At 43.6% G+C, this 27,006-nt stretch overlaps 1 protein-coding gene across 4 annotated transcripts in view; it reads right to left on the bottom strand.

The window, feature by feature from the left end:
* The window catches only part of LOC118889687 (myocardial zonula adherens protein), a 100,451-nt gene that overhangs the window by 59,256 nt on the left and 14,189 nt on the right, over positions 1–27,006 (bottom strand). For all 4 annotated transcript variants that reach the window (XM_036841705.1, XM_036841707.1, XM_036841706.1 and 1 more), the window contains exons 3-7: positions 18,483–18,638; positions 14,868–14,960; positions 8,766–8,879; positions 4,727–4,879; positions 1,127–1,252 (exon numbers count right to left, since the gene is read on the bottom strand). In XM_036841705.1, coding sequence (XP_036697600.1) covers positions 1,127–1,252; positions 4,727–4,879; positions 8,766–8,879; positions 14,868–14,960; positions 18,483–18,638 — 642 coding nt within the window. The remainder of the gene's footprint in view (positions 1–1,126; positions 1,253–4,726; positions 4,880–8,765; positions 8,880–14,867; positions 14,961–18,482; positions 18,639–27,006) is intronic.

The following is a 27,006-nucleotide window of genomic DNA, read 5'->3' on the forward strand; positions in this document are numbered from 1 at the left end:
TTTAAATTTTTGGCTGCGTTGGATCTTCGTTGCTGTGTGCGGGCTTTCTCTGGTTGCGGCGAGCGGGGGCTACTCTTCGTTGCGGTGCGCAGGCTTCTCATTGCAGTGGCTTCTCTTGTTGCGGAGCACAGGCTCTAGGCGCGTGGGCTTCAGTAGTTGTGGCACGTGGGCTCAGTAGTTGTGGCTCGCGGGCTCTAGAGCACAGGCTCAGTAGTTGTGGCGCACGGGCTTATTTGCTCCGCGGCATGTGGGATCTTCCCGGACCAGGGATCGAACCCGTGTCCCCTGCATTAGCAGGCGGATTCTTAACCACTGCGCCACCAGGGAAGCCTGCATGGCTTTTTAATGGGCCTACTTATTTTTTCTCCTTTTTTTCCCATTGAGCCTTTATGTCTAAAAAGAGCCTACAAATGTTATTTATCCCCTGACTAGGTGCTCAGAGTGTCACACAACCTAAACGGAATTAGGGTTGGATCTGGAATTGAATGCAGAATGCCCAGATCTTTCTCCCATATTGCAAAGCGCCAACTCAGGCAATCAATCAGCACATGTATTAAGCCGGTGAGGACACAAGATAAGGCAGAATGGAGTCCCTGCCTTCAAGGAATTTATGCTCTTCCAGAGAAGCCAAGATGTGAGACATACAGCCCAGCTCCAATAACACGGACAAGAGAATTCCATGGCAAAGAGCAGAGAAAGTGTGGGTTTCCCAAGGACAGAGGACACTTGCAGGTGTGTGAGTGGGAAAGACTTCATTCGTGGAGATGCTGGCATCTTCGGGGCTCTCAGGGAGCGTAGGTAGGATCAAGGACGGGCAAGGAAGAGCAAATGGAGTGAGAAAGGGCGTGGCTGCAGGTAAGCCCAGGATCTGCTCGGATGCTGGCAAACGGTCAGACCAGCTAGAGAAAGGGGTGATTGAGGACTATTCCAAGCAGGGAAGGTGGTGAGTAAAGGAAGGGAGGGAGAAGGGAGAGCAGTGAATCGGCAAATAATAAATTCCTTGACCCGTCACCCACGTTAGAGCCCACTAACTCCCCTCTGAGCACAAACCCTACCATGTAAAGCTCACCAACAATAATGCACCCCAAACTCTCTGCTACCCCATCAGCAGGTAGGACATACACACCAGGAGTGCCTCTTTCTCGGCACTGTGCCTCTGCTGCTCTTCGTGCAGCCTTTCTTCGTACTGGCTGTACAGCTTCCTGGTCATCTCTCTCATCACCTCCGCATTGGCTTCTTGGGAGGATTCCACCTGCAGAGAGACTCACTTCAGAGCTACAACTCTGGTGGGCTCAGGGGGAATCCACACCTTTCACTCTGTAGGTATCAAGTGTGGACTCACGGGGGAGTGGACCCATGCCCCAGGGTTCTGCAGGAGACAGAGGCAGCAGGAACTAACGGGCAAAGAGGTAGAAGGAAGAAGGAAAAGGGGTGAGCAGGTGCAGAGAAAATTAAAAGTGGCCCCTTACACTAATTTACTTGATATTATCTGGAAAAGGTGCTCCACAGGAGGGAATTTTTCAAAAGGCAGAAACGTACCTCTCTAAGTGCCAAGCTTGCCCCCCAAATTTAGCCATTTTTAAACTGAATTCTCTAAAATGTATCATGCTCCACTGTCTTATTAACCTCTTTCTTCAATGACTCTCCCTGTCTAATGTTCTCTTGCTCCTGAAATTTTTATCATCTTTTATTCTATCAGTTTTAACAAACCTTTTTCTCTAGTTAGTATATCCACACTCTAATTGGCCTCAGAAAGATATGCTTTTTAAATTCTTCAGTATTCTACTGTGGGCTGAAAATAAGACCACTATGTTATTAGAGTTGGGTCAGAGTCCTACAAAATTAAAAAGTAAAAAGGTTTGCTATAGGAGGAAGGAGGGAGTTAAAGAGAAAAGAGGAGATTACAGATATTGATGTTCTATTTCTTTGTTTTGTAGATTTAACTTTGAAACCAAGTAAATAATTTATCTGTTATAAATATTAAATTGTAAACAATTATCTACCAAGATCATTCACTGGGACAAGAACAGACCTTTCAACAAATGGTGCTGGGATGATCGGATTTGTCACATACAAAAGAATGAAGTTGGATCCCTAATACACCATATACAAAAATTAACTCGAAATGGATTAAAGGCTTAAATGTGAAAACCAAAACTATAAAACTCTTAGAAGAAAACCATAAGGCAAATCTTTGTGACCTTTGATTAAAATTAGATATGACACCAAAAGCATAACTGACAAAAAAGAGATAAATAAGACTTCATCAATATTAAAAACTTTTGTGCTTCAAAGGATAGCATCAAGAAATTGAAAAGATAACACCTAGAGTGGGGGGAAATATTTGTAAATTATTTATCTAATAACTTGTATCTGGAATATATGAAGAATTTTTACAACTCAATAATAAAATATAAATAACCCAATTTAAAAATAGGCAAAGGATCTGATAGACACTCCAGAGAAGATATCCAAATGACCAATAAGCACAAAAAATGATACTTAACATCATTAGTTATCAGGGAAATGCAAAACTACAGTGAGCTTCACACCTACGAGGATGACTATAATCAATAAAAGAGAGTAACCAGTGTTGGCAAGGATGGGGAGAAACTGGAATCCTCTTACATGGCTGGTAGGAATGTAAAATGGTGCAGGCATACCTCTATGTTACCTTTCATATTGTTTGACTTTTCCCCCCAGGTGCATACATTACTTTAAAAAAATTTTTAAGTCAGAAAAGCAGGAAGGCCTTTGACGAGAAGCTGCCCACATGGAGTTGAAGCCATCGCATTAGTTGCACTGGCCAATCAGTCTCTAGGAAACACTTAAGCTCATATAAGAAATCTGGACTCATCCTTTCCATACCTTTGTGCTTTTCCAAATGTTGTGTTTGGAAACATTCCCATCTGGTTTGAGGGACCTTAGCTGGGGACTCCTGGGGGCTTGCACAGGCCTAGCTTAGGAGATGAGAAAAAGTAGAGCCGTGGGCAAGCAGGCTTATGTTGGGAGTGGCTGGTGTTTCCTTTCTTCCCCGGCCCTGCCCTCACCTGTGAACTTCAGGCCATTGATTTTATGACTCTGAAGGTTTGTTTGTGTCCCCTCCTTCCAGCTTACTGCTTGTTTGAGAGAGCTGAGTTAGCTGCGTAGGTAACCTCTGGATGAGTAAGGTGTACTACAACCTGGATAGGCTACATTATGTTTACTCCAAAGACGGGACAAAAGTCTCTCTTGATGCCCTCTCAATCTCCCCTCTCATCACTAGGCAAGTTTTGGTACCAAGAAACCACAAAATGGGAAACCCTGAACAGAGGTTATCATTAGCTGAAAGAGACCCAGCGTGTCCTGCACTCCATCTCCACTTCTAGAATGGGCTCTGTCCCTCACGTCCTGTTTATGCTGCATCCAGGTCACATGAAATACTCTGAGACCCGTCACTTTTGTAATTTGGGGGGTGTGGGGCTGGGTAAAGTAAAGCATTAGTCTCTAAAACAGGCAATTGAGGACTGGATTTAGAGGCTTGGTCTCCCTGACACCACAGCACCTCTGCAACAGACACGGATGCAGAGCACAGGTGCAGAGAGTAGATACTCAGGACATATTTGTGGAATGAATGACTGCATAGAGATCCTACCTTGAGGAAAAGACTCCAAACAGTCATTTCAGAATTTTTCAGCAACAAACGCCTTTTTTTCCAAAGTAACTCTTACGCAGAAATACAATATATGAAAAAGTAGAAGAGCATCCCTGTTTGAAGTGAAAGCAAAGAGGAGCTGATTGACTGTGTAGCTCTCTGGTCCCTCCCCTTTCCCAGGTGGTTGTGTTTGGCCAAGTGGGTGGTGATGCCACAGCCTGTGGGGCAGCCATCACAGAGGCTACACAGTGTGGCGTGGTGGCCCATGCTCCCTATCAGCTGTCCCTGAGGCGGCCCATAGGTAGGGGACCACATGGCCCAGTTTGTTCCCCTAACTAAATTCTTAATAGCACCTCCCTTCACTCCTGAACATACTCTGGTTTGAGCAATAAATCACATGGTACACTACCCATAACACACTCTCCCCTAGAATAGCCTAAGGCTGTGTTGAACACAATCTGAAAAGCACAGGCTTAAATAAAAACAAATCCATTCAGGAAATAATTTGTTGAGTGACTTCTGTGAGCCATTCGTGGGTCGGTTCCTGGAAGTTTCAAAGCTGGAAGGAGCACTGACATCTCCAGGGCCTTAGAGGCTGAGCTGAGGAATAAGCACGACCTGGAGGCAGGAGGGACACTGCCCAGAGTCCTTGGTCATCCATCCATTTTCTTCCTGGGGGCCCTTCAGCTCTTCATTGTCAAACCAGACAATGAGGCCTTGGAACCTCAGAGAGAAACTAGACAGTGAAGCTTCTGAAGTCCCAGACCTGTGGGCAGCCCCAGTGTCCTCTAGGTACATAAGAGCAGTGCCACGATGAGGTCTCAGTAGCCATTGAGGCCACTGGGACCAAGGCAGGAGAGCCCAACAGGGGTATATACAGGGTACCCCCGATCTGCACTGACAGCTGTGGACACAGAAACCGCCTCAGTCCCTTCAAGTCAAATCCTGTGGCGCTGGCCACAAAAAGGGTGGGGAAGCCCAACAAAGAAGAGAAGAGAGAAAGGGAAATGGGAGAGTTGGCGATGGGAGAAGAGAGAAAAGAAGGAGAAAAGAGAGAAAGGTTAGCAGGAAATCTACATTGCTGTACTTTACCTTCATTTTCAGCAGCTGGTTTTCCACTTGTGCTACCTCTAACTGCCTCTGCTTTTCCCGCAGCTTGTCCATGGAGGCTTCATGTGTCTGCTGCAGATTTCTGATTTGTTCCTTAATGTTGCTGTTCTCCAAAGTAACATCCACAAGGGTTTTCTGTCAGGATGAAAATAAAAACCAGATCTAGCGGTGTGAGAAAACATGGCCAGAGTCATACACCGGGACATCCCTTTGTCATTAACGGCTGAGGGAGACATCGGCCCACAGGAGCTGCAAGCCTGGGACCCTGGTGTTAGAGCGCCTGAGGGCCCCCTGGTGGCCGGGAGGTCTGCCGCCCTGTACTTGGGTGGGCCAGCCAGCTTTCCCCCGTAACATGCCATGGCTGCTGCTAACACCGCTTGCCACTGCTTAGGATGGATGCAAATGGATTAAAACACTTTTCCAAGGAAAAATGTTCGTAATACGTAATTTCACATGGAAAAAGATTGGGTTTGAAAACAGTAAGTACAGAAGAATCCCATTTTGAAAAAAATAATGCATAAGCATCTGTCCAAATGTATTCATGCCTAGAAAAAAAAAACTAAGAGTCATCAAAATCCAAATAATGGGGCTTCCCTGGTGGCGCAGTGGTTGAGAATCTGCCTGCCAATGCAGGGGACACGGGTTCAAGCCCTGGTCTGGGAAGATCCCACGTGCCTTGGAGCAGCTGGGCCCGTGAGCCACAACTACTGAGCCTGCGCGTCTGGAGCCTGTGCTCCGCAACAAGAGAGGCCGCGATAGTGAGAGGCCCGCGCACCGCGATGAAGAGTGGCCCCCGCTTGCCACAACTAGAGAAAGCCCTCGCACAGAAACGAAGACCCAACACAGCCATAAATAAATAAATAAACAAATACTAAAAAAAAAAAAAAAAAAAAATCCAAATAATGGTTTTCACTATGGGATAGGATTATAGATGGTATTCATTTTCTTCTTTGTATCTTCTATATTTTCCATATTCCCAAACTGAAATCAGAAAACAAAATACGTGTTTTATAAAATGGAGATATTCCCCTTTTTTCTTAAACAGGTTGTTTACTTCTGTACTTCTAGACGAGCTGCCAGGGCAGCGACAACAGGGCTGAGGTTACTGTAATGCGTGCAAATGCTTCACCTCCCTCGCTCAGGCAGAGAAGGGCGGTGATGAAGGGAGGGGCAGGGAGCCGAGTCTGTGACTCAGACAAGTGCCTGACAAGTGTCAGAAGCCTGTTGCTTATCGCTCCAGGCTGCCCACTGGAGCAGGAATGCTTAAATTAATATCGCTGCTATTTCATGCTTCAGGTTACTTGCTTAACTCTCCTTACAGAGAAATGGCTTCCACAACCCCAGAATTTCTACCACCAGACACAGGTTTATGGGCACCTTCTACCACCTCCTGAAGTCGCCTACAACTTTATATTAGAAGATCTGGAAACTCTGGTGTCGAACACACTTCCTAACACCTGAGTCCTCTTTGCAGATGACCAGCCTCTGAAGCTCCTCCACTCCTTAGCCTCCACTTCGGATAATAAGCCTCATTCCTAAACCTATTCGAATCAGTAGAAAGGATTTTCCATGGTGGTAAATAAATATTAAAGAAAATGCAGAAGCCATTTGAAAGTTGGAATCACAGAACATTGGAGATGCAAGGAGCCTTAGAAACCATCTGGCCAACCACCCTCTCTCCAAGTCCCACTGGCTTTACAGAGACCAGTCTTGTGCTCAGAACCTATATCTGGACCAAGAGACCAGGGCTGTAGCCCTGGACTAGCTATACACTTTGTTCAAGTCATTTCTGTTGGCCTCAGTTTGTTTATCCATAAAACAAGGGGGTTGGAGATCATCTCAATAGTGCTTTCCAGCTTTGACATTCTATAAAATCAAACCAAGGATCTGGTCTCGTCAGTAATAATGAAAATGGGGTAGACTAGACAATGGAAGAAATAAGAAGCCAACTATTTTCAGACTCAGTTGAGTTTCCTGGCCATGAGATGATGTGTTTCTTTCCTCTGCTCCTCCCTCTTCCCCAGCCTCCACCCCCTTCTTTTTTTGTTTTTTTAAACAACAGTTTTTAATCTTTTCATTATAAGGCTCCTCTGTCTACCCTGGAATAAGAGACTAGACTGTAACTAGAAATCAGTCAGGGTCCCTGGGTTAGGGTGGATCCTGTTCTAACAGTTGACCTCTGAAGTAAATGCCTGGCGTGTCAGGGGTGTGGACAAAAATGTTGCCTGCCATTCCAGTAAACAATGACTGTTGCCCACCATCAAGTCATCAACCACCGCAGCCCACCCAACAGTGTGCCCTGAGGGGGATTCAAGATGGAAAAAAGCAGGAAACTAGCCCTAGATAGTTAAGATGCAAACCAAAGAAATAATTTTGATGAGCCCAGACTCTTACATCTTCTTATACATAGAAAAGCACTAAAAACATTAACTGAAGATGTCTGTTTTTTTGTGATTAACAGTAACCTTCTGATGTTTGGCTACATTTTTTTTAAGTGAAACTCCTATCTATCCTGGTTCCTCCCTCACCCCTTTGGAGCAGTTCCTCAGAGCTGTCTGAGAGGCTGATTCCCAGGCTATAGGACTCAGTAAGGTCCCCGAATAAAACAGAACTCTGAACTCAGGTGAGATAAGAGCATTTCCTGGTTGGCCAGTAGTGAGATGTCTGAGAGGGAAGGAAAGGGAGCCTGGGTGAGCCCCCTTGATAGCAGGAGGAAGGGAAAATAAAGGCTCCTGAATAAACCAGACCCAAAGTAGGGCTTGGCCTGAGGCCAGGGGAAAGCTGCCAGGCACTATGGGAGAGCCAGGAAAAGGGTGGGACTCAGAGGCCCCACCAGAAATGGGCCTCCCAGACAAATCCAAACACGAGGCCCACCCAGGCCCACTGCGGGACCGTGGCCTAGCTTTGCTGTTGGCACTACTGCCCGAACAGCTGTTAGTAGAGAATACTGGATCCTAAGGGAAGTGGATAATCCCAACATGAATATCTGTTTGCTTATCTAGCAAATTATTTATAGAGAACCAGAAAGGATGTGAAATAGCTTGTGTGAACTTTCAAGAGGAAGGTAAAGAGATAAGAGCCAAATAAAGTTGGAAGGGGACAGAAACTATTATTTGCATGTTTGGAAATTAAAGCCAAGGGAAGCTGCTTCTGGTGAATATAATGCTTTACTCTGGACATTTTCAAGTTAATTTGCATGTTACGTGGGGGGGCTCAGTCGGAAGATTAACAATGGGCAGCATATGAGGGGTTAACTCCTAGCAAATCAAACTAATCAAGAGAAAAACCCCCTTGACGTGTGGTGACCACACACATTTGCACAAATGTGGGATCCTGACTCTTTTGGCTTCCCTGCCTGGTACTACAAGATATTCTTTGGAAGGCACATGATTTCTTTCAAAGCAAAATAATTTCTAGGGACTTCCCTGGCGGTCCAGTGGTTAAGACTCTGTGCTTCCAATGCAGGGGGTGCAGGTTTGATCCCTGACTGGGGAACTAAGATCCCACATGCCTCGCAGCAAAAAAATAGTAATAATAATAATTTCTAAATTAGGAAAAAGTACCTAACAGCCTCTGGTAGTTCCTTGTCATGAATGAACACAGATTGCCTTTGCTTAAGTCTGGCTTTCCTGTGGTTGGTGGAACTGCTCGTAACACTGGGGCTTAAGGGAGTGGGCTGATGTGCTGTCTTAGGCACTGACACTTAGGACCACTTGGGTGTCTAGTGGAACAAGTGACATCTCTAGCACTGAACTCAGGATCTAAACCCCCATTTTAATAAGCGCAAAAACAACTGCAACTCCAAGGTTGAGAGTCTCAGCTTGGAAGCATTTCCATCGGCTTCCTTCCTTCACTGTCTCCCTGGCCTGGCCTTTACTGTGGCTGTGTGTAAAGGATTCTGAATAATGAGCTGAAGACATTCTGTGACTTACTTTTCTACAGAGACACAGGGCCCACCCTTGGCTAAGCTCTCTTGCACTGGAACAGAGGAGACCCAGGCGAATCGGGAGCAGATGAATACCTGCAGGCCGATGGAGTCCGACACCAAAGCCGAGTTCATGGTATTAAAACTGTCCAGGGCTGACGACTGGGTTTGGATGTAATTCTGCTGATACTCCTGCTGAGCCTGTGAAACCTGGACAGATTGAAGAGACAGTTACACACAACCAATGCACACACACTCACGACAACCTTCAGTTACACACAACCAATGCACACACACTCATGACAACCTTCAGTTACACACAACCAATGCACACACACTCATGGCAACCTTCAGTTAGGCTGGAACATTCCCCTGATGGGAGCCACATCCGGGTCAGTGATATTTCAAGTATAGCTTTAAATTAAAAAGTCACCATCTGCATGACCCAGAGAGTAGAAAGACAAGACTACTTTTCCTTCGGATAATATTCACACATTCCCCCACAGGGCTCCACTTAGTCCTCGCAACACTTTGTGGCAGCCAGAACATTCCCTTTTATAGGGAGGAAACAGAATCAGAGAAGTTAAGGGATTTGTATGCAAATAGCTAGGAAGTGGAACAGCTACTTTTAGAACTAGAATGCAGTTGGATACCTTCTTGTGCCATCTTGCTTTTTTTTTTTTTTTTTAAACAAATTTATTTATTTATTTTTGGCTGCGTTGAGTCTTTGTTGCTGCGCACGGGCTTTCTCTAGTTGCGGCGAGAGGGGGCTACTCTTTGTTGCAGTGCGCAGGCTTCTCACTACGGTGGCTTCTCTTGTTGCGGAGCATGGGCTCTAGGCTCGCGGGCTTCAGTAGTTGTGGCTCATGGGCTCTAGAGCGCAGGCTCAGTAGTTGTGGCACACAGACTTAGTTGGTCCGCGGCATGTGGGATCTTCCCGGACCAGGGCTCAAACCCGTGTCGCCTGCAATGGCAGGCGGATTCTCAACCACTGCACCACCAGGGAAGTCCCATCTTGCTTATTTCTACTCACCATGGAAGGAATATACTTTGGGCTCAACCAGTTCTCAAGAGTTGTTTTGTGGCTGCTGCAGTTGTTGTGCTGTCTTTGGTGGACGTGTATTTAACACGTTTGAGAGAGATTCAACAGAGGCCAGTCTTAAACTAGACCTTAAAGAAGGGCTGGATATAGAAAGGCCGGGAGAGGACTTCCCTGGCAGTCCAGTGGTTGGGACTCCGCGCTCTCACTGCCGAGGGCCCGGGTTCAATCCCTGGTCAGGGAACTAAGATCCCGCAAGCCTCGCAGTGCGGCCAGAAAAAAGAAGGCTGGGAGGCAGTAGAACCAGGGGTAAGGTTTCTGGGAGGCTCAAGGGTAGACCCCGTGTGGCCTGTGGGAGCCACAGGAAGCAGCCAGGCATGAGAGAGCGAGAGGTGCACCCCTGGGAGTGGGAGACAGAGTTGAAACAGCAGCCCAGGTCCAGGGGCAGGAGGCATGTTGCTGCTCACGGTGTGTTCCTACAGCAGTAAGTTACCTTCTTAACCTGGCTACAGTCCGTGGTGTGGCCTGGAGGAGGAGGAGACTGAGGGTAGAGACTGAGCTCCTGCGACAGTCTAGCATGAGAAAACAGGGTGTGTAGGAGGTGGCAATGGACAGCAAGGGGCAGAGATCTGTTTTTGCATCTATTGCAAATCCAATCCTTTGGCTTTAATTACAGTCATTAGTGTCAGTGGATGGCAGAGTGAATTTCCATAGGTAGGTGAGAATTTCACAAACCTCTTCCTACGTGTCAGTGAGCATGGGCTAGGTGGATATGTTTGTATAACCCCCTCCCCTGTAATCAAGGCAGTAGGTCTTACTTAAGCAGATAATTTCACAGACCAGACATAAACTAGACTCTAATACACAACTGTGGCAACTGTGCTTCTTTCCTGCAGATGTTAACTTTTTTTTTTGAATTTTATTTATTCTTTTTTATAAGCAGGTTCTTATTAGTTATCTATTTTATACATATTAGTGTATACATGTCAATCCCAATCTCCCAATTCATCCCACCACCACCCATCCCCCGCTTTCCCCCCTTGGTGTCCATACGTTTGCTCTCTACATGTGTCTCAATTTCTGCCTTGCAAACCAGTTCATCTGTACCATTTTTCTAGATTCCACATATATGTGCTAATATACAATATTTGTTTTTCTCTGACTTACTTCACTCTGTATGACAGACTCTAGGTCCATCCACGTCTCTATAAACAACCCAATTTCATTCCTTTTTATGGCTGAGTAATATTCCATTGTATATATGTACCACATCTTCTTTATCCATTCGTCTGTCAATAGGCATTTAGGTTGCTTTCATGTCCTGGCTATTGTAAATAGTGCTGCAATGAACATTGGGGTGCATGTGTCTTTTTGAATTATGGTTTCCTCTGGGTATATGCCCAGTAGTGGGATGACTGGGTCATATGGTGGTTCTATTTTTAGTTTATTTATTTATTTATTTTTTTAATTTATTTATTATTTATTTCTGGTTGTGTTGGGTCTTCGTTTCTGTGTGAGGGCTTTCTCTAGTTGCGGCGAGCGGGGGCCACTCTTCATCGCGGTGCGCGGGCCTCTCACTGTTGCGGCCTCTCTTGTTGTGGAGCACAGGCTCCAGACACACAGGCTCAGTAGTTGTGGCTCACGGGCCCAGTCGCTCCGCGGCACGCGGGATCCTCCCAGACCAGGGCTCGAACCCGCGTCTCCCGCACCGGGAGGCAGACCCTCAACCACGGCGCCACTAGGGAAGCCCTATTTTTAGTTTTTTAAGGAACCGCCATACTGATCTCCATAGTGGCTGTATCAATTTACATTCCCACCAACAGTGCAAGAGGGTTCCATTTTCTCCACAACCTCTCCAGCATTTGTTGTTTGTAGATTTTCTGATGATGCCCATTCTAACTGGTGTGAGGTGACACCTCCTTGTAGTTTTGATTTGCATTTCTCTAATAATTAGTGATGTTGAGCAGCTTTTCATGTGCCTCTTGGCCATCTGTATGTCTTCTTTGGAGAAATGTCTATTTAGGTCTTCTGCCCATTTTTTGATTGGGTTGCTTGTTTTTTTAATATTGAGCTGCATGAGCTGTTTATATATTTTGGAGATTAATCCTTTGTCCGTTGATTTGTTTGCAAATATTTCCTCCCATTCTGAGGGTTGTCTTTTTGTCTTGTTTATAGTTTCCTTTGCTGTGCAAAAGCTTTTAAGTTTCATTAGGTCCCATTTGTTTATTTTTCTTTTTATTTCCATTACTCTAGGAGGTGGATCAAAAAAGATCTTGCTGTGATTTATGTCAGAGTGTTCTTCCTATGTTTTCCTCTAAGAGTTTTATAGTGTCCAGTCTTACATTTAGGTCTTTAATCCATTTTGAGTTTATTTTTGTGTGTGGTGTTAGGGAGTGTTCTAATTTCATTCTTTTACATGTAGCTGTCCAGTTTTCCCAGCACCACTTATTGAAGAGGCTGTCTTTTCTCCATCGTATATCCTTGCCTCCTTTGTCATAGATTAGTTGACCATAGGTGTGTGGGTTTATCTCTGGGCTTTCTATCCTGTTCCACTGATCTATATTTCTGTTCTCTGCAGATGTTAACTTTTATGGCAAGTATATCATACAAAACAGATTTTTTTGCTTCAAGGTTATTAATCACAAATATTTTTTTAATGTTTTCTCCCATATGCGTTAGCTAGGTTAAACCAGAGGAAGCTTATTTTTTCTTTAATTTTTAGTAGGTAATAGATTCATAGAGTTCAAACATTTTAAAAGTAGAAAAGGTATACACTAAAATAAATCTCCCGTTCACTCCTGTCCCATCTGCTCAGTTACCACCTTGCCCTCTCTGCACCTCAAGTAGGAATCACTGTTAATTACTTTCTTGATGATCCTTCTAGTAACTTTGGGTACACACACAAAACAGTCTAGATATATTTATTTTCCCCTCCTGGTTTACATAAATGGTAGCACACTACATATGATATTTTCCTATGTCTTGCTTTTTTTTACCACTTACTCTATATCTTTGAAATTTTTCTGTATCTCTTTTTGAAGAGCTTACTCATTCTTTTTTTTTTTTTTTTTTACAACTCTGTGTATTATAGAGATGTAATTTATTTTACTTTCTCCTTCTTAATGGACGTGTAGGCTTCCAATCTTTTTACTATTACAAACAATGCTTAACAACTAAGTTCATATATACGTCATCTCACATATGTGAGACTTTATCTACAGAATAAATTCTTAGAAAGAAGCTTGCTGAGTCAAAGGATGTAGCCATTTGTAATTTGGGTAGATACTGCGAATTGTTCTCCCTAAGAGTAATGCAAACGACATTCCAAGCAGCAATCTTCCTGTTCCTCCACAGCACAGCTAATACAGCATCTTGTCCCACTTTTGCAGTTCTGCCAGTCTGTTAGGTGAAAATAGCATCTCAGGACCATTTTAATCTGAATTTCTCTTATTGAGAATGAGGCCAAGCATCTCATCATACATTTAAGAGCTCTTCATCTTTCCTTTACTATAAGCTATCTGTCAAAAATATTTTGCCTATTTTTATGAGTTGTGGCCTTTTTCCTCTTGACTCATGGGCACTCTTTAAATACTCAGGATATTAGCCTATTATCTATAATATGAAGGCAAATAATTTTTCCCAGCTCGTCATTTGACTTTGATGTTTTTGTCAGCACTAGTCTTCATTTTAATGTAGTCAAAGTTATCAACTTTTCCTTTTGTGATTTTGGGATTGCACGTCATAGGAAGAAACTGCCTTCCCCACCCCAAGAGTATAAAAGAATTCACACATATTTTCTTCTGGCACTTGCAAGTTTCATTTTTTAGCATCTTTGATCTATTCAGAATTTACCCAGGTGTAAGTCTGTACCAACACCATATACTGACTGGTCCATTTTCCTCCCTTCATTTCAGATGCCACATTTATCATATATTGGGGGTACATTTCTGGGCTTTTTTTCATTGATGTCTATTCATTTATGTGCCAATACTATATACTGTTATTTTTTTTTTAAAGAATTTCTTTTTTTGGGGGGGGGTATTTATTTATTTATTTATTTATGGCTGTGTTGGGTCTTCATTTCTGTGCGAGGGCCCTCTCCAGCCGTGGCAAGTGGGGGCCACTCTTCATCGTGGTGCGTGGGCCTCTCACCATCGCGGCCTCTCCCGTTGCGGAGCACAGGCTCCAGACGCGCAGGCTCAGTAGTTGTGGCTCACAGGCCTAGTTGCTCCGCGGCATGTGGGATCTTCCCAGACCAGGGCTCGAACCCGTGTCCCCTGCACTGGCAGGCAGACTCTCAACCACTGCGCCACCAGGGAAGCCCACTATATACTGTTTTAATCACTGAGGCTTTCTCAATTTCTTGTAATATTAAGAGGGATAGTCTCCTTCATTGCCTTTTTTTCCCCAGAATTTCAACTCTTCATATTTATTTTCTGTATACCATGGAACCACCTAGTCCAGTTGTAAAAAACAACATAAAAATCTGTTGGTATTTTTATTGGGTTATATTAAATTTGTATATTAACTTGAACGGTATTAACATCTTATGATGTTGAATCTTCCTTTCTAAGTACATGGCATATCCTTCTACTTGTTAAAGTCTACTTCCAGATACCTCGTTAGTTTTTGTTGTTGTTATTTCCTCTAACTGGTTGTTTTTTTGTATATTGAAACCTAACATGTGTCCATTAATCTTTTACCCTGCTATCTTACAGAATTCTTTTATTGTTTATAGTAGTTTTTTTTATTGGTCCACTTGAGCTTTCTGGGTATATCACCATATAGTTTGTAAACAGTGATAGTTTTACATCTACCTGTCCAGTTTTTATACCTCTAAAAACTATTTATTTCTCTTGTTTAATTTATTTCTCTTGTTTAATTCCATTGGCTAGGGTCTCCAGTACAATGTTAAATAATAATAGCGGTAGCTGGCTTCCTCATCTTATTCCTGATTTTGGAGGGAATGCTTTGAATGTAAAGATTACTATCGCCACAAAAATTGTCCTGTAAATAATAAACTTCATTCTGTGATAAAATTCCCTCGGTTCATTTAAAATATGATTCCATCATAAGGAACATCATAAACTCAAATATCTTCACGCAGTAGCAACTGAGAGGGAGTTCTAAGCTCTAGCATCCCTCCACATTTGACTTACTGACAGTTCCTGGGTGAGCTGTCGAATCTTCTGTCTCATTTCATCATAGTCTCCGTACATTCGCTTCCTTACATTTTCCAAAGTGGCTCTTACCTGCAGCCCACAAAGATGCTATTTAGAGATCATGCTACAATATTTTCAAGTGAGATTTCTGAAACATTTAAGAAACCCTAATGAGAGAAGGGCCCCACAAAAAAACAATCTTTTTTTTTTTCACACACACAAACTGTATTTTATTTCTACAAGAGATAAATAGACTGACACGAAGCATTGTACATGGATGACCACAACAAAAGCAACAATGATTGCAATTACCAAACCTGAAACACACTCATACTATGTCATATATTGACATTCAGTCCAGTAATCCTCCACTGTAACAGCTCCTTTACTTTGCAGTGAAAACTGATTTGTATATTCAAAAAAAACAATCTTAAGAACAGGACAATTGGGATATTAAGAAAGAAGATCAATCTAATTAGAAGCTGATGGAATTATCCAAATAATATTGATGATAATAATAATAATAAATGCATATTGTGATTATATATAATTATTGATAACTATTAATTATACATATAACATGCTCTAAAGAAAGATTTGTTTACTGAAATTCACCTACCACCCTTAAAACCATATTCAGGCCAGATTTTCCCCTTTTCCTATCACATGTTTTTACAAGTAGGAAATGTTGAACAAGTTGACTTTCTAAACACATGGCTAGGAGGACCAAAACACCAAAAAGCAAAAGCCACCTCTAATTTTCCCTATCTCTGCCCTGACTGCCAAAGAACAAATAAATGTTTGGAATATGAGGCAGGAAAGTATGAGCTTAGAGAGCCCGTAAAAGTGAAATTCAGTTCCTCAGTAATCACCAACAATACACAAGGCACTAAATATAAGTCAGGTGATCCACCAAACACCCGTTTATACAAACTCTGTTTAAATTTCTCTATAGTACAACTTCCAGAGGAGTAACGGGGCCTTAAATATATTTTCAATAAAAACAAAAAACCTAACAAATAGTCTCTGTCTTCCCCCTTCTTCTGGTGCCCCTAGGAGGATGAAGAACTCAGGGATCCTCGAATAGAACAGGAAGCCTCAAGGGAGCCCTCTCCAGAATGCTCTGGAACTTCTATCACAGGAAAGGCTCAAAGGCAGCAGTTTGGTTTGATGGGTGTGTAGGGCACAGCATGAGGGGACCTAATTTTGAAGCTGTACTTGCACAACTAGCACGTTGTTTTAAACTGACTGCATGTTTATTAGGAGTGACTGGATATTGGTGGAGATTCCAGGGCAGGAAGGAGAGGGCAAGTCAAGACACCACGCCCTCCCCAGATGAATTCTAGTAATAAAGACTACTTTCTTGTCATTGACTACAAACATTTTGGCGAAATGAGCCAAAAGCACAACTTTTCATTCTGGGCAGGCAGAATGGCTCTCATCTGTGGTGCTGAGCTAGCTCTTGGGCTGCTCACCACTGGGAAGTGGGTGGAGCTGGGTGTTGCTCCCATTGGCAAATACTGCGGGAAGCCAACTAAGCCAGAGTCACCCACAAGCAAGGGAGGGCACACAAACCCATAAATACACTCAGGAATGAGGAGCGAGTGATAGGTCTGAAACCAGCTATAGAAGGTGTTTACCTGGAAATTAATTTTAAGTTGCAGATCACAGTGGCGGTTTGGAAATTCAGGTCAGTTACTCCCCTGTGACCTGGGCACCTGACAGCCTGAACGTACTATCTTGTCTTGGGCAATCTACAACTCTCCAATCTGTTTAGAAGGTTTATCTCTGAAGTGGTGGTGCCATGTTATTTGGGGCATTTCAGTGAGGAAGGCCTAAGCATTTCCATGAGAAAAATACAGGAAACTAGGAAGGTGCAAGCTGTTCCTACATAGGAAAATTAGGAATGGGATACTGTGAATGGTTAAAACTGATCTTTGGGGGTTGGATGACTGGGGCTCTGAGGCTGGTGGTTGTCACACACCTTCTGCATGTTTGTGTAGGAGTATGGCTCTTCTGGCTTTTCTTCATTTTCTCTGCTAAGCATTTATTATCTTTTTTTATTCCCTAAAATTATACAAGTATCCAAATCTTTCGAGACACATTAAGAAATGCACATTTATTATTTTTGATATTTGATAAGAGATGTTCTTCTCAAAAATTCAAACAAAAGCTGACAACATGTGTTTATGTCTTATTCGCAAACACAACCAAATAAAACGGGGCACAAAGAACTAGTTTTGACCTTAAGGGTCCCTTCCCAGACCCCACAATCTATACATGAGAAAACTGAAGCCCAGACAGGGCAAAAGTTTGTCTGGGCCAAAGAGCTAGACCTTGATCCAAGATCTATGGGGACTCTATTGCCCATGCTGCCCCTGTTTCTCACTTTCTAGTCCACAGGCCAGTGTTTTGGTGCAGCTCATTGCCTCTCTATCTAATCACTCTGGTTTGGGTCACAAAGGCACTGGTCAATCTAGGGAGACACTGGGTGGACCAAAAAGGAATGGAGATGATGGATGGATGGATGGATGGATGGATGGATGGATGGATGGATGGATGGATGGAGGGACAGGTAGGTAAGCAGATAGATATAGATAGATAGATAAAAAAGAAATGAAAAAATTACAAAGAAATGCTCCAAAATGTTAACAACTGTTCTGGTTGAATCGTAGAATTACGGGTGATTTTGTTTTCTTCTTCATACATGTTTACATTTTCCAAAATTTCTCAATAGAACATATAGTTTAAAAGAAACGTAATATTCAATCCCTGGTCAGGGAACTAAGATCCCACAAGCCGCGCAGCGTGGCAAAAAAAAAATAATAATAATATTAATTACAAAAAAATTGTATTAATTGGCCTGGGTTGGACAATGTCTATCGTGGTTGACTTCCCACCATCCATTTCAACCTAACCAATTGGTCTGAACCAGCAATAGTCACCCTATTCCCCTTGGCAGTGATGGATTTGGGAATGGGCACGTGACCTGGGTTCTGGCCAATGAGAAACAAGGGGAAGTCTAATGGAGGGTCTCTAAAGAGTAACCAGAGATGACTGTCCTCTTTTCCTCCTCCAGACACCATCATATTTTTAGATGTTGCCATGAGCATGAGGCTGAAGGAGAAAAGAACCAAGGGAAACTCAGAGAAGTAGAACTGGAGCTTGGAGAGGCCTGCTTGGAGCCCACCTACCCCTAGAGTTATCCCCACATGAGACAAATTTCCTTTTCAAGTTGGCTTTTCTGTTACTTGCAGTAAAAAGCATCCAAATTTATACAGTTGTCCAAACTCGTACATTAGGAGTGTTCAATGTAATAAGCAAAACTACTTAAGAGCCTACTTATCATACATGGAAGAAAGAAGCCATTTGGTCTCCTGAGTATCCCTACTTAGTAACATCTAGAAATTCACTCTATACCTCACTGCAGAATTACATCTGCGCTTTTCCTATTACCATGAAGATCTGTAGCCACATTTCCATCCACAATGATAACACTTAGAATTGTTTCAAAATGCCTTATTACATTCATATCAATGCTTCCAACTCCACCCTCTTACATGCTACAAGAAGTGTATAAACCAGAAAAAAAAAAATCCTTAAACAACTCACATCTTTGATGTAGTTCATCTCTTCTTTCAGCTGATTGGTGGTCCACCCATACACCACCATTTCTTTCTGCTGGTTTTGATCTGATCTTCGCACCACACCATAGACAACACCCTGAGGGAGTTTCATGGTGGGTTCATCATTGCTCAGGTCACGATACTAAAAGAGGGTAGAAAGAGAGAAAAGAATAATGACTCTTTAGGCCTCGTAGAGACAGCTGTCATCATGGGCCCACTGTATACGGTTATGCAGGTTGTACCCAGCACTAGGGTGCCTGGCAGTGGGGAGAGCAGCCAGTAGAAATCCAGCCTGGCCTCTGCTCGCCAAGTCACACCTGGCCTGGGCTGAGCCTGCCTTTACCCTGGAGGAAAAGCACCTTTCCCTAATTTCTACCGAAGCTCTGTTCCTTTACCTCGTAGTACATCTGCAGGGCCCTATCTTCCCAGAGAAGGTGCCTTTACTTAATTCTCACAAAGGTGCCAGGTGGACGTGCGCCATCCCTGATAACAAGAGTGAGTGTCTAAAATCTCGCATTCTTGGTAATACTGTTTTTCTCTTTATACCGGTTCCTCTGTATGACTTCATCCTCATCATTAAATGTGTGGCCTGAAATGCATGAGGTTGAGATATGCAAGGGAAGAATTTTGGCAGCCATCTGGCAGCCAGATTGTCCTCTGAGGTTAGGGCTGACCCTGGAGCCAGTTCTGAGGAAAGGGGGTGGGGTCACCTGTTGTGACCATTCATGAAATATTTCTGAAAAGCCAGGCAGAGGTGGCATACCTTCACCCCAAAAGAATCTTCTGCTCCTTAACTCTCTCAGTTAAAGCTCTGATCAGTGCTGAAGTGCAAATACCTTTGGGAAGTGGGGAACATGTCCAAGTCCTAACACATCTTCATAGACTGAAGGCTCAAGAAGCAGGAGGAAGAGAAACTAAGATTTGTTGAGCACCTACTATAAGCTAGAAATGTTCCTTACACGTTTAATCTTCACAACGACACCGTGACATGGTGACTGTCCTGTCCACTTTATAGCTGAGAAAACTGAAGTTCAGAGAGGTTAAGTCTCTCCCTTATGGTCACACATCTAGATTCAAGCCCAATTCTGTCTGACACTAAGGACACCTCCCCACAGTGCAGGCTTTGTTACACGTAGAGGCACAGAGTAGGCCTTCACAATATGGAAGGGAAGGGACAGGAAAAACTCAAGATGAGACAGTGAGACTTCAGAGAAAAACCAGCGTACATCTAATCTTCCTTGGGACAATGCCACAGAAGGCTGAATTCCATTATGGCAACTCTGTTCTCACACTAATTTTAAAACCACCTTTGCATAAATTCTTTCCATGCACTTGCAAAACATCTTTGACATATAAAACTACAATTTGCATTTTAAAATCATTCATTTGCAGCAGAATAGTAAGTACTTTATGATCCCATTTAGTCAAAGTTTGTAAAAGTAAAGCAAAGTTACCAGACAAATTATTAATCATTAACGATGTCTAAGGAGGGGACAGTGGGGAGGGGCAGGGATGCTGGAGGTCATGATGACTTCAATTTTTTCTTTATACCCTTGTGTATGGTTTGTTTACAATGTGAGCTTTTTTTAAAAAAATTAAGAAAACGAAACATCCATTGCTTCCCACTCTTCTGTACAAACCTGTTAAGAGAGAAAACATGAGGAGTGGGACACTCCGCATTTGCTGTTGGAAAATGCTTCCACTTGAGCCCCTCATATCTGGGTCCCACGGGCACTGAGGCAACTCTTGAAGTTGGTACCTAAGTTTGGGTGAGTGGGGGGTTAAATGGCTCTCAGTGGAGTGCGAAGCTGGGATTAGATATCCCTGCTTTATTTACTACACATTTAATTAGGAAGAGGAAAAGCTCTAATGAAACTCCCCACATACCAGGAAACCAAAGCATGCTCTTTCTGTCACCAACTCCACCCAGTTCCTGAAAAACAAGCTGATGTCGGCCTAAGGCTTTGAGGAAATGCATTTCTGCAAAGCAAAGGTTTTCGCAGGTGGCCTGGCTTACAGGAAAATGCTCAGGTGGCCGGATACAGAGGACTCTGCCTCCCTGCCCACGTGGGGAGATGAGGACCATCACTGATGGAGACAAATACAAACGTGCCAAGGACAACACAGTCTGTGAAACACCACCCTAGAGGTCGTGGATCTGAAAATTATGCACGTGGAAAGATACCAAAGTTCTGTTAAGTAAAAAAAATAGTAAATTTCATATTCCCACTTTTTGTTTTAGAAGTGTGTGTTTGAGTATGTAAAACACCTAGAAAGATGGACTCCACACCGTTAATGATAGTTTCCTCAGTGAAATGGGATTTCACTCTTCCCTTTATGCTCTTCTGTATTCTACTTTTTAATTAGTTTGAAATAACAGGCATTATCTTTGAATTGATCATTTTTATTTTAATTGTCAAAAAATGAAAACTAAAAAATTATTACAAGGTCAGGGTCTAAATGACAGACCCACAGGGAAGGGCCCAGCACAGGGCTCTGCTCAGAGGCAGGGCCACCAGCATGGGCCGTCCCACAAGGACAGGATTCCTGAGGCAGCGTGAGGACAGGGAAAGGGAACGGATGGTTATAAAGAAAGAGAAGGGGAAAATATTTGTTGCCTAGCCATTTTATTATACAATATTTAATCCTCACAGTAACCCTACTGTGTAAACATTACTCTTTCTTCCAAGGTGGTAGCATTCAAGTGCCTGTGTGTGTCTTTCCAAATCTAGGCCCCTTCCTTAACCAGAAAGCCTTCAGCATAGCTAAGAGGAGAGGAATTGGAACACACATGTCCCTGCAGCCCACAGACCTCAGGGTTAGGGGAGCCAAGAGCCGGGCCCTCAGGTCCAGGGCCATTGGGAGGAGACGGGCCCGGGATGGGAGGCTCTTCTCCAGACTCCTGGCATCCATCTCCCTGGCCCCCACCACCTCCTCTCTGTTCCTTTATCAGCCAACCTCCTTCTTGCCTCAGGCATTTACACAGGTTATTCCCTCTGCATGCAGAGCCCACTGCTGAGCTGAAATGTCCTTCCCTCAAGGTCATCTTCACTGACCCTTCAGACCGTCAGGTCGCCACAACACTTACCACAATCACAATGGGGTGACTATCAGCATCGTTAATATACGTAAGGCCTGCTCCCCTATCAACTGGAAGTTCCAAAAGGTCTAGAGTCTTGTCTGTCTTCTTTTCCACCATAATCCCTGGCCCCTAACAGTGATCACCACTTAAGGAGTTTCTCAATGAATATTTGCTGAATGAATAGGGAGCTTCAGAAGCTGGAAGCGGTTCTGGGGAATTACCCAGAAGAATATGTAAATATGGTCCCCTGAAGAGAACTTCCTTTGTTCCTCTTAGATGGAGGGACAGGGAGATGATATTTGTCCCAATCGTAAAATCTATATCCAGAAAAAGTTGCAAAGGAGCTGAGACTGCTATCATTTTTATGAAAGGTCAGTATACTTTTGGTCAAAAACTGGAAAACCCAGAAGAAAATGAAAAGAGCTGACACGTTTGGCACTGTGTTTGTAGCTAAATTTTTCTCCTCTCGTGTCCTTTAAAATAATCTCCCCATAAGATAAACATTAATTTTTAGGCATGATAATAGCATTGTGATTATATTAAGAGATAATCTTTATCTTTTAGAGAAATATGCTTAAACTATTTATGATATCTGGGATACAGGGTGGAGGAAGTGGACAGGGGTGGAGACGGGGCAGGACTGACTATAGGCTGAGGGTTGTCAGCTGGGTGACAAACAAAATTCTCCTTTTGTTATGTTTGAAATTCTCCATAACTAAAAGTTTTTTAAACCTCTTTATAATGCTGCTCTGTATTAAAAAAAATCAAATTTTAAAAAATGTACACTAGGCCTATTAAAAGCCTCCTGGGCATGAAACAATAGTAGGTAAAATCGCCTTGCAAACAAAAGCCCTAATAAATGCACGGAATGAAAAAGTTATTGCCAAAGAAGGGGAAAGGAAACAATCAACTGAAAGGGCATCCCAGAGCCCTCCGTGCAATGCAGCAGAATTAACAACAGGCATCATCAGTAAACTATATAGAGAATGTCTCAGTGAAACTGTTCCCTGGGATGTAGGCACAGCTTAACACTGACTTACAGGCTCATGCTATGGCTGTTTTCCCTAAAGATACACTTGGTGGCAAGTGCCTTAGAAAAGAAAAACTACAGAAAAGTAACTCAGCCTGAACTCCTGCTGCAAGAATTTTACTGCTGAGGGAGAGCTGGGGTATGAATCCAGTGACAGATGACCATATTTTCCAAACCCTAAGTCAGAATATAAGATCTTACAATGAGATAAGCTCTATAGAGGCAGTGACTGTATCTGCCGTAGTCACCGCTATATCCCCGATACTTAGTATTAATAGATGCTCAATAAGTACATTTTGAAGGCAAGAAGAGAGAGAATATTTGGAGTTGTGCCTAGGCCAGAATATTTAGAGTATGTGGTCATCCTAGACACTGATCTGTGCAAAGGAAGAAAATCCCGTGGTCAAGAAGGGTTCTTAGAGAATAATACCAGAAACACAGTTTTCCAAAAATCCAAATTGATGTTGGTAGACCGCCACAGCCAGCCCCTGACCCCAGAGGCTAGGACAGGCAGCTGGTCACACGTCCAGCTGCCAATATGACTTAGATGGACCATAACATGGATTGACTGACTTGAAAACTGTAAGCCAAGTTATTTCCAAAACTTTTTGTTTTGGACCTCTTCTTGCAGCCAGAGGGTGGCGGCTGACCTGGGGACTCTAAGTGCTGCGCCTCCGGGCATCCTATCCATCTTGTAGGCAGAGGAGGTGACTTTCAGGAATGTGCTCTGAACTGTCTGACCTGTGTGTCCATCGTAGCAAATTATGGTTCCTGGTCATTACTCATGCTTGACTTTGTTTTGCCCGATTGTGACAAAAATGAACGCTACAGCTGAGCCTAAGGGGCTCTTCCACAGCCTGGGAGGGAAATAGGGAGGGGAGGGGAACCCTGTCTCCTCAGAGAAATGGAGACCTTTGGCTTATTGAGATACTTGTTATTTCTGACTATCTCACAGACGGAATAGAGACCACTGCCTAAATAAACTCATGCTTGGAAAAAGACGGATCACTTAGAATGCTTAAAGATGAGAAGGGAAAGAAAAATTCTAGCCACGCAGAAATCCCGCAAGAGAATGTAGTTCTAATGATAGTATCCTTATAAGAGTAACCTCTTAAAGATATTACTCTATACTCTATACTAATATCTTAGAGATATTACTCTTTATACTACTCTAAAGATACACTCTATCTATAAAGATATCTCTAAGTAGTATCATAAAGATATTACTCCATTCTAAGCAGACAATAGCTGCTTAGGCCTAAACACTCCAGGAAAAAGAGAAGGAGAAGAATATCTTGGGGGAGGTGGCAGGATCAGTTCTTTTCTGGAACCCAGGGGTATAGTACACACCTTAGGTAAGTTACCTTGACTGATACAACAGACTTTCCTGATAGGAGGAAGTGTGCAAGTTGACATCACCATGACGACAGGGCCGGGGCACAGATCTGAGACAGAACTGCTACTACTACTAGCTGTGTGGCCCTGTGCAAGTGACTTACTTCACTGTTTCAGGGTCCTGAACAGTAAAATGGGGATAATACCACCAATTTCAGAAGCTTGTTTTAAGGAATACATGGAATAATATACATAAATCATCTAGTGCACTGCTGGGCATACTAGCAGATAACTGACAGGTTCTATTGTTAGCCGTGGTGGCTTTACATTTCCAAGCGTCTGATTTCCTACTAAATTCTCCACATCTGTCTGGATGCTTCCGCCTGTCTGTCCACCTCTCTCCTCTTGGATCCTTTTGCTATTCCCATCACAGTCACCAGATTTACTCTGACAGTGAAACGCTCACCCCTGAACTGGCCTTGGTCTCTCTGCTAGGAAAATGCAAGAGCTTGGTGCGCAATCTCCCGGCCCCTCCTCAGTGTCCAGTGAGGTTGTGGGGCGGGAGCACCGTTGGGGCAGCCGACGCGGCCCTGACCTTATGTTAAACCAGAGCCACTGCACTTTCACCGTTCTACAGATGGCGCTGTCATACATATTCGTTTGAATAGAGTTCTAGAACTAAAGAAATGTGGGGAAATGCTGGCTCCGGGCTAACATTTCCATTTGCTAGAAGAGGAAACTGAGGCCCCTGGAGATGACTTGAGCGGCCCGACCACGACCTCGCGTGATCAGGCAGCCAGGACTAGAGCCCAGGCCTCTTTGCCCTCCAGGGGCTGCTATCTCTGAGAGGCACACAGAGTCCTACACGCTATCGCCAGGGCAGCTCCAGGCCCATCTGAATCACGGCAGCGCACTCCCTCATCTGGCAACAGCCCGTGATGTTGTATAAACAGTCACACCAAGGATGAGAACTCAGCAGGCTTATTCATCCGGGGCTTTTAAGGGAAAGAGGACTATAAAACCGAATGGCAAGGGTTTCCTTTTAACCATTTTACTGGGCTAGGAAAGCCCCCGACTTTTCATACATACACATATATCCACTCTCCCTCACACAGGGTTCTCAAAGGTCGAGAGAGAAACAACTTCTTTAAAAACACAAGTCACTAAAGGACATCTATGACAGAAGGATGTTAATAGCTAATTAAAATATTATCCACTTCAAGCTACTTTGTCACTTTGGAAACACCTCACCATCACACAGCCTCAGAATGGGCAGAGCTCAGATCGTATTCTCTAAAATTCAACTATGCAGTGAGACCCTGATTCAACACGATAAAGGTTTAATAGCTGGTGTTGGTTCTATGTCTTACTTCTCTGTGTATGTGTGTATCTGTGTGTGCATAAGAATATTTGCACATAGATTTGGATAGGAACATGGATACACACATTCACAAAGTTCTTTGAAAATGATAGAGGTTTAATTTCAAAATTATCTACTACCAATTTTAATTTTAATGTTCAACAATTTAATAAACATGTCATCAATCCCTCAACACGAAATCTGTGTCTACAAACTAATCAGCATTTCCTCTTCCATATAATTAATGACGTTTAATATACAAATAAAAGTCCATCGCTCATTTGCCCGAGTTGTTAATACAATTTAAGGTGAGAATATTCCACAAAGAAACTTATCATGGGTTGAACTGTGTCCTGCAAATAGAGAGCATGTTGGAGCCCCCATCCCCAGTACCTCAGAATTTGGCCTTATTTGGAGACAGGGTCAAGTTAAGAAGAGGTGATTGGAGTTAAGACCTAATCCTATATGACTAGTGTCCTTACAAAGAGAGGACAAATTGGATTCAGAGACAAACATACACAGGGAGAACAGCATGTAAAGCTGGAGTGATGCTGCCACAGCCAGGGGTTGCCAAGAGCCGCCAGAAGCTGAAAGAGGCAAGGAAGGATTCTTCCCTGCAGCCCTCAGAGAGAGCAAGGCCCTGCTGATACCTTGATCCCGGACTTTTAGCCTCCAAGACTGGGACACCATAAATTTCTGTTGTTTAAGCCCCCCAGTTTGTGCAACTTTTTTATGGCAGCCCAAGGAAACTAATACAAAACTGAATCATCATAATCCACAGTCACGCACTAAGCGCCAACTACGGGCAAAATTAAAAGACTGCACATTTTTATGTGTGTGTATATATGTACATGTTGTACACGGATGTTGCAGGAATATGTATGTATAGATATGTGGAGTGCTTAGCAGCAGATGGCTAGGTGCTAAGGGAGAGGGGAGCCTGAGGTATCCTGTAGCTCAAGAGAGGGGATAATCACCCAAGCACAGGCAGTCCAGGAAGGTCTTGGGAAAGCGGGCCTTCAGTAGGGCCTTGAAGGATGAGGAGACTTGGATAAACTGAGAGTGGCTGGGCAGAGACTCATAAATGATCCAGACGTCATACTTTTAAATACTAAAATAATGGTAATACAGAAATAAAATATCTGTCCATAAAAGTAACACCATGCAGAGAACACTGAACACCAACTCAGCCACCAGTAGGACGGGGACTCGGGAGAGCAAAGCTGATGTACGGGGTGTGCATCCCCCCCAAAGAGGCCAACCTGTGTACGGAGGAGTTCTCTGAGGTAAGGTTTGTGCAGAGCGAGGAGGCGAGGCCCAGGTGTGTTGGCAGAGGGATGCTCAGAGGGGGACATCATAACATCAGAAAAGATGCAGCAGGCACAGCCCGAGAGGGAGGAGGAGATGCAGGACGGGCACTTTCAGGAAGGAGAATGACTTCTCCAGGGGGGACAGGGGAGAAAAGCGAAGAACCAGGGCCACTGGGTTTGACAAACAAGGGGAAGCGATTTGGCACTAAGTCATCGCCTCTCTAATCGGTGTTCCAGGCCAGACACTGTGGTGGGACCTTTGCATATACTAGCTCAGTTACTCTTTGCAGCTAGGCTTTAATGTGCCTACTTGAAAGATGAGGAAACTAATAGCAGAGAAACAAAGTGTCTGGGAGCCATCCGGGGACTGGGGAAAGCAGTCTCGGGGCAGGT

Source organism: Balaenoptera musculus, chromosome 2 (genome assembly GCF_009873245.2).
Source record: "Balaenoptera musculus isolate JJ_BM4_2016_0621 chromosome 2, mBalMus1.pri.v3, whole genome shotgun sequence".
NCBI lineage: Eukaryota > Metazoa > Chordata > Mammalia > Artiodactyla > Balaenopteridae > Balaenoptera > Balaenoptera musculus.